The 9,010-nt window shown below is 39.6% G+C and overlaps 1 protein-coding gene across 1 annotated transcript; it reads right to left on the reverse strand.

Annotated features, from left to right (window-relative positions):
* Positions 1 to 90: 90 nt before the first annotated feature.
* Positions 91 to 4,527, reverse strand: LOC104438414 (VAMP-like protein YKT61). The gene is made up of 6 exons (XM_010051562.3): positions 4,194 to 4,527; positions 3,615 to 3,712; positions 2,741 to 2,845; positions 2,530 to 2,595; positions 1,317 to 1,403; positions 91 to 636 (listed from the first exon to the last, which is right to left on the reverse strand). Exons 1-6 carry the CDS (start codon positions 4,387 to 4,389, stop codon positions 586 to 588), a joined length of 603 nt encoding a protein of 200 aa, XP_010049864.2. The 5' UTR covers positions 4,390 to 4,527; the 3' UTR covers positions 91 to 585.
* Positions 4,528 to 9,010: the final 4,483 nt, after the last annotated feature.

Here is a 9,010-nt window from a genome sequence, read left to right on the forward strand (position 1 = left end):
TCTGTCCTTCTCCTTGGGAAAGCAGTGGAAATAATGGCAGCCCTAGCTGGCACCACGCTACCATATGACACAACAAGGACCTATCAAAAAGATTTGATGACCAACATATATTATGCAAAAGAAGAGTTCACAAGTCCAAAGACAATTCCAACGTGGGAATTCGGAGAGTGAAGAATCAGACAGGAAGTCTTGGCTTGCAAAGCCATCGCAGTCTTCTCTCTTCTGTTCACTAGCATGAACTACTAATTTTCGTGGATTGTGAAGTTAGGACTTCAAGATGATGCTCCTCTCTGAGATTGATTTCGGACGAGGTAGAGATATGAATACCGAAGGTGCAAAGTTTATACATAAGGAGGTAAATCAAAGCACAGTGGACAATCAACTATGGATGCTAAAAAGCTTTTATACATATCTAAGACAAATTTCGCAAACCAAAAACCACGAACCGCAAGTTTGCACTTATCAAGGCAGCAGGAAGAAGGTATATCACCATGATGGCACATACTATGCCATTTGCTCTACATTCCTCAAACGGACATGCATTGACCCCTATTGGAACCAAATTAGGTGTTTATCCTCAGAACGCTACAGTATGGTGCAGCACTGGTTGGTTTTCTTGGCTTGTTTGTAAAACAACTGTTCCAGGAAACAAGAAGAGGTTATTGTGTCAGCAGCTAAGTGTACGTTCTGATACACATGAATAGAAACAGTAGCAATGATCAAGTCTTCCACCTCAAATTCATGACTCAACAAAACTCAGCTCAAAACTCAGTTGCATGATACTCCAATAAACTTCTGTTACATTATTGATGCAGCTTAATCTGTCCGAGAAATAATCTAAAACAATAAAAGTAGTTGTCTCCATAACAAAACAATGTTCGAGGAAAAAGCACAATGTTCAAGATTTGCATATAATGTGTAAAGGAGGATAAACTTTATGCCAAATATAACTAATCAAGAATCAAGTCAAAAGGTAGCAGCTATGTCCAAGGCTATGAAAACTCCCAGATTTGGTGTGGAAGAGGTACGCTGTGAATTACTTTAAGCATTCAAGTTCGAGATATTTTGATGAAATTCAGCAGAAAATGACATCCATAGCAATGTCGCAGAAAATACTTAACAGAAAATCTGCCACAAAGAGACAGCAAATTGCCAGTACAAAAGCATGTTCAGACAAGTGTGGATCACTGGAAGTGGACAGAAAGAAACAAGGACATTGAAACTTATGAACCTGTGGTCAATGCAGATTACTAGTGGCAGAGAGACAATTAATAATGCCAAATTATTGGTTTTCCTCTTTCAATCATAGATAGTACCTGTGATGATGCGCTGAGATCTGAACTCTTCTCAACCAAACTGTCCAACTTCTCGCCTCGTTCAAGCACACTATCAATAGTTTTGTGCTGTATCAAGGAGAAAAGCGTCTAAGAGATGGAGGAAAAGTGGAAAGCAAAATGAAAAAGCCAAAACCTGTCTTATGTCACTAATGTACATTTATGTCCTTTGAACATCTAAGCACATGTTCTACATGGCAGCAATCTAAGAACAGGACAGCTCCATCAAGGATCTGTGCTTGAACACTAATACGAGGCAATGACACTTAGACGTATGCTTTATTTTTTCCAAGGGCCAAAAACATTACAGGAAACATATCTGAAAAAAAAAATCTCTGAATTGTTATTTGTACTAGGTATCCCTAATTTAGCTCTGTAAGTGGATGTAACAATAACGCATATCCTCATGAATGAAACCAAAAGATCCCAATTCAGATTTCCACCACTATGTTACTAATTGAGAATAATGCCAGTTTCTTCACGTGCACCAAAATGAAATATCAAATTCAAATATTTGTCTTCCACATGAACTTGCTGCAGAGAAATTGCTATCAACAGATGAACTGTGCTATCACACGGACAAAATCACTGTTGCAAGAGAAAGTCCCAAACTCCCAACTTTCTTTCTTTTTTCTTTTCAGTTCTGGTGTCCACAGAAAATCAGTTTTAAATCCAGCAAATTGTCCAAAAAACTAAGTGATTACATGACCAAACAAAAGCTTATGGTTGTAGAAGAGTATCTAGGAGGCTTTACATAGGCAGATATCCCTTCTATATTCCATATGATTGATATTAAGGATTTCTTAGCAGAATTATGAGTACTGAATACCCTAAGGGGAACTTCTCAAGCGAAAACATGCATGCAAAATTATGAGAACGCATCAGGATGACAATTCATACTTGTGTCATTGTGTTCATGTCAATGAGCATTGTTGCCTTACATCACTTGCTCGCTAAAATTTTGAGCAACAATATAATGCAGAGATGATCCTCACAAAAAAGTGGGTCAAAACATGACAATTTAATTATGTTCATGTAATATGACATTCAAATATCTGTCCATAATTTCCCTCCTGCTGATGTTGCATTCGCATCAGTGCTTTCACGTTTTCCTACTTAAAATTGCCACCCCAGAAATGTAGATTGAGACATGCATGAGAGAAAGGGGACACCTATGAAAATGCATATGACTTACCAGAATAATTTTTGTTTCGTCCAACTCCCTCTGAATTTTCAACAATTTATCAGCCTCGGCTGGATCCTGAAGATGCAAAGAAGAAATAAACATAATCACAAAAAGAGGACTTCATCTTAAAGCTCCAGTCGATAACCCAAAGATAAAGTAGAAATAAAAGGCCCATTAATTTCTTAAATATCACTTAATGTGATGGGAGAATGGACAGAACCTGAAATTTAGTCAGTGCTTCATTCAAATATGGCCATGATTCAGTGCTATCCGAGTTTGTACTCCTCCAAGAATCACCAAAATTCTTCTGATACTCATCCAGCACCTGTCCACAATAAAACCATACATAATCCATAAGTTTCAAACTATTATATGGATGTGCAAAGATTTATAAGGCTATAGCGTCAAAGCTTGAAACCCAATGACCTGTTTGCTTTAAGTTGTGATCTATAAGTGCGTTCCTACACTCGTTCTCCCTAGATTTATTCGAGAATCGATGTAGTTGAGTCTCCTTTAAAATTTCTCCATAAGCTGGAAAGTCACTACAGAATTAATTATTAATTTCTCAACTTCGTTATTTTAAAAAGATTCATTTCTAAAGCTAATTATTTAAAAAGAGGCTTTTGTTACTTCTGTTCTTACTAAACCTAAAGATTAATATGCAGTCAGTCACCAATCCAAGAATCTTTTAAAGTCTAACTGTTGTCACAAGTCATCAGCCAAAGGAATCCTCCATATACTCAAGACTAATTGTCTTAAAACATCACTTAAATTCTAATTCCTAAATGGCACTAATAAGAACAGTCCAGAGTTCTAACAGTCTATAAGAAGCCTCCTATCTCTACATGCAATGTATTAGTTTCTCACATGGGCAGGACCCAACAACCTATCCATTTCAATGGACTGTTACAATTAGAAAATTTTGCAACATGCAGATGCAACAAATTTTGCAGGTTATACCAATTGAAGTGGTGCAAAGCACATTCAAACATTCGGTCGCTAGATTTGAAATGAGAGTTCAATATATCGGCATATCAGTAACAAATCTGCAAGCAGAAAAGGCCTGAATAGGTAACAAATTTGCGGGTTTCTACCTGATTCAACAGAGAAAATGCACTTCGAACTGGATAATGATCGTCCATGAATCCCAACGCACAAAGGCCATTTCTATTGTAAGCGTGCACCTTGTACTCTGCGGAAAAAAAAGAAAAATTACCAAAACAGACGAATTCATTATTCATACAACTTGCACACAGCATGTAAAAACTTTTACGCGACGACGAGATAATGATCATACGAACATCATCTCAAATGAAATCTAACCAGGTTCCGGCGCGACTTCCCACAGATTTATAGGGCCAGGACTCAAGAGCACACAGACACAAATCTAGTGCTAACTATTAGTCTCTTCGAGTCATGAGTCATGACCAAATCACAAGACCTACGAGAAGTTCGCAATTTCACAATTCAATTTCGTCTGCCGAGCGAATTTCCACGCAATACGATCAGACATCCCTCCATCGACGTCTACACACAGCAAGAGGCCCCACGCGGCACGCGATTTTCATCCGGAACGAGTCGAAACCCGCATCGGAAACATAAACCACGGCCTCGAGCACCGGACGCCGACGATGAAAGAGGAGAACACAACCGGAACCGAGACCGAGACCGACCTTCGTGCTGCACGGACTGGCGCTGGCCCGGGGGCGTGCGGCGGGCGACGGTGCGGCCGACGAAGACGATGAACTCCTTGACGCTGGAGCGCTGGAAGTAGCCGAAGCGGCTGACGTCGGTGGCGTTGGCGAGGATCACCGGATCGCCGCCGCCGCCGGGGTCGCACTTGAGGACCAGCAGGGCCGTGATCTTCATCTCGCCGGCTAGATCCGCTCCTCCGAAATCGGTCGATCGATCGAGCGAAAACCAGATGCCGTCGGCGATGGCGATGGCGATGGAGGAGGACGGAGAATCGGGTTCGTTCGTTGTTTGTTCGTTCCCTCCACCAACGCCACCTAATGCTAATTTAATTTTTCTATTTTTATTTTTTATTTTTCCTTTTTCCTTTTCTTTTTTATTCGTCACTTTATTTTCGGAAGCACGTGGGATGTTGCCAACTTAATATTCTGCTAGGAAATATACGTAATTAGTCTGGGCAATGTTTATCGTAATTGCAATCTAGTACTAATAAAAGACGAAGGAAAACCAACTTAATACGATTTTTTTTCTCAATTAAGATATCATTACCTTGGTGAATAGTTTAGTAAAGCGAAAGCGAAATGTAAAACCTTGACAATTATAATTGCAAGATATTTAGATGCAGTTGGTTCGACATTTTAAATAAGTTATGAGACTATAAATCCTTTTGCCAAATACAAATAGCGTTTACTCAACTTTAGAGAAATACAATTTTCATCTCCAAAGGGTCTTTTAGATCGGAGGTCCTTTAGAAAGTTGTAATCTCAATATGCAAGTCTTAACCCATTGTTTATTGTTCATCTTCACCATATTTTGCATGGAAAAGCCGATTAGAGGCTAATAACCGCTGGCCAAGATGTCACGTGCGTCGGTGACCATTGCCTAGGGGTCGCTCGACCCCAAGCGACCGTCGCTTGGCCTCATGCAACACTTGGTCATACGACCCAAGCTACCATTGGCTTGAATCACACTTTCTCGCAACCATTGCTTGAGGTCGCCCAACCCAAATTGCTCCTTTTTAGAAAGGCTAGACGCTCAATTGAAATTATACGACCTATATGCATATTTATAGAAAGGTTGAGGACTTACTGTACAATTTTGACAAATCGTTACTCTTCTTGCTTAATGAATATGTGAAAAAGAAGAAGAAAATAAACCGAAAAATAGCAAATAAGGGAACCTCCATTAAGTCTCTCATATCATTTTTTTTTTGTGTGACAATGGCATAGGCATAAATTATAATAGGGCACTAAGAAAAGATTGGAATGATAAACCGATGACCGAATTTTTAATGAATATCCTCCTTCCTACGTTCGGTTAGGAAAAATTCACTTCGACTTTCTTCCTTTACCCTTTTTAATGGCACCTAGCTATCGAATGCAGATATAAAAATAAGAATTTCGAGTGATCGTGTCGGACGAGACTACATTATTATCAATTTTTATTTCTTGGGTAAAATTCCCTCCTAACCATTCAATCTAAACACGGCGAATACCATCTTTTGTTTCTCTCTCTTTCTCTAATCTTGTTAAGCAAAAGCGACGTCGTTTTAAACTGTAACAAACAACCATTTCTCAATATGGTGAACGCAATTCCTTTTTAGCCAGTATGTCTGCAGACTCATCATCAATATTTGACCTGCCTTGCTGTTTTTACATACAGTAAATGCTCTCACATTGATCACTTTACTCATTTCGCATCATCTTTCCCCAAAATTTCTAATCTCCTCCTGACATTATTGTTGCGCAGAGCTCCAGCTACGGTGAACATCAAATTCATGCAAGAGTTCACCATTTCCGACAAACACATCATCGCCGGCGGCTAAAACCGAGACATCTGCAAGAGAAGAAAATCTTGAAAACTCCCTTAAAACAAATGATAAGAAAAAGAGTATTTTACTTTTTCTTCTGCAGGAGCAGAGACGGAAAAGGACGACCCATCTTGTCGATGTAAAAAGCCCAGAACTCAAACACGACTACACAGAACTTGAGCGCAAATTTGGAAAAATGTGCAGGGAAGAGAACCCAGAACTCAAACACGACTGCACACCAGCCATCGATGCGAGGCAAAACAGAGGGTAAAAATTACTGAGAGAGAAAAAGAAAAGAAGAAGTGAAAAATCAGGCACTGGCGAAAAAGGACCGATAAAGATCCTACCTTTTTTTTTTTTTTTTTTTGGTAAAAAGATCCCACCTTTTTCTTTTTTTTTTTTTTTTGGTAAAGTAAGATCCCACCTTTTTTGTCACAGCAAAACACAAGAAACCACCATTAAACAAGATTAGCAGATCTGGGTAGAAGGGAGAATAAAAAAGAGAATTAGGGGCAGAAATTGTTGGAAGATGGGGAGGCTCAGATTCGCGTTTAGATCAGACAACTGAAAGGAACCCCGCCATGGCTGCGACCGGTTCTGGCCGCCCCGCCAAGATACGGCCGGTTCTCGGTGCCTGTCCGTGGTCTCTCTCCTCCATACACCGTGCGAATCATCACAGCCTCGTTCTTTCTTTCTTTCTTTCATAAGCATTCAAGTTCTTTTCCGAAGCGGAATCCGCAGACACAGATGGAGGAGGATACGGTGATGAATTCTCTGGGGAATCATCGATGAAGATGACGAGGAAGATGACGATGAAGTTATGCGAGGGAGATGAAAGCAAAGCAGGAACCAGCATCATTTCCCCTTATCTTTTCATCTTTTTTTTTTCTTTTGGGGGGCTATGTCATGGGTTGGTAGACATAGAGATACAGAAAGATTACATATATATATATACAGACGCACACACACGTACACAGGTACGTTCGCGAGAACGCCGTCGTGACGGGGTGGCGAAATCATCGACTCCGCCGTCGACCGGAGATGGAGGGCTACCGCCGCCGCCGTCTCCGGGGGCAAAGCCTCCTTCTTACGCTAATCTGCTGTAGCCCGAGGAGCCTCTTGATTTTGTACGGGTAGAGCTAGGGGGTGGAGGCTGTTATTACTTTTTTACCCCTCACTGATGGTGTTATTTGCTGGACTGCACACGGCCTTGGAGGGAAGGAGGGCAGGGCAAAGAGGTGAATTCACTGTCCTTTTTTATTCGCGTGAGGAAAGGGGTGAAATTGGATTGAACGGAGCGGGGGTGTCCTGTGTTTAATACTTCCAATAAGATTTATATGTCTCGCTCCTTCCCAAAATTTGTGGCTCTCCAAGTTTTCATATATCATCCCCTTGCAAATTAAATAGTTGTAAATTTTTATTTCGCTGTAAAGTTATATTTATGTTTTTTGAGTTGACAAATTTTGAACCGATGTCATGTTCTTTTGACATCCCAAATATATGAGCTGAGAAAGATGAAGCATATCATGAAATTGTCATTGCATTCTAAGATGGTTACACATAGCAACAACTCTCCATTAAAATTGGCTAAGTATTCCTCCATAGTATACATGCAAAAAAGCATGAATATCAAGAGGCTCTATTATTAGCATATTTAATTTTTTTAAGACGTGAAAAATGAATATTTCATGTAGTATAAATTACTGGGTGAATATGTACGGATTGGATTTTGGAAAATTCTTGGTAAGTCCATATGGATTCGATCAAATCTAACGATCCTCTTTGATGTTGATATAAATAAATTTTCACGCATGGCATGGACCTATTATAGCTAATTCTAGGAACATACCACATATAATAAGTTATAAGTGATGGCCATAGCTAATTCTATCCATAAGGCATATCACATGATATGCGATGATGAGTATGAGTACACATTAAGAGTGTGCAAAAGAACCAAGAATCGCTTGGACCACCCAAAACCGAATCAGCCTAGAACCAGCGGTTTCCAAGGGGACCAGTCCAGTTCTCGGATCCAAATCTCGTTCCTAGGTTTGAGTGTGGAATCACCTACTTGAACTGGTACACACATACACACAAACCCCACCTATATATGCAACTGAGATGGTGGGCGGCACAAGGAACTCCTAAAACCCAAACAAATTTGATATCCCAATCACCAACGCTTCTACGAACTCCACTCGTATTCAACAAAGATTGCCCAATGGCTCTAAAAAGATGGACACTTAAAGGAGAGATGGGCTCTAGATTCATGGGCAAGCGATATAACAGACATATGTCATTTGCTGAGTACCATTTATTCATCTTGTCAAAGTCAAGTAGCTCGCTCAAAACAACAAGCCAGGCAACAATCCCAAACCAAAGACCACAAAACCAATAAACATGCTTTGGGGTTCACTTTACAAAGTATCTAAGGAGATGAGGCGAGATCTGTGTGAGATTATAATGATTGTAGATCGGTCCACCTTGAAATCGAATCAGATGGGTGGTTTGATTCCTAGGTGGTCCATGAAACCAACGGGTGATTTTTAATTCTCATTTTGTGGAACTAGTCCTTAATAGGTCATTTTCGATTCTAGGGTAAGAAGTGCTCATCCTAAAATCAATCATCACTAGTGTACATGGTCTCAACAAGAAAAGTAATTTATTTGTCGAACATTCGTCTCCCCATTAAGATATACTTGGTCTTGAATAATTATGGAAAGACTACATTGAATGATTTCATATAATTTAGGGACTGAATTGAACATGTACAAAAAATTTATAGATTATATTAAACAAATTAAAAGTTGATGATTCACATTGCACATTGAGTTAAAGTTCATGGACCATATTTATCAAATCAAAAGTTCATGGATCAAATTGTACATTGGAATTAGATTCATGGACTATTTGTGTCAATTTCCTGTTTCAAATTTGAGTAGAATGTTACCAATTTGATAAATTGAACGAAATTTACTCCAAGTC

Source organism: Eucalyptus grandis, chromosome 3 (assembly GCF_016545825.1).
Source record: "Eucalyptus grandis isolate ANBG69807.140 chromosome 3, ASM1654582v1, whole genome shotgun sequence".
NCBI lineage: Eukaryota > Viridiplantae > Streptophyta > Magnoliopsida > Myrtales > Myrtaceae > Eucalyptus > Eucalyptus grandis.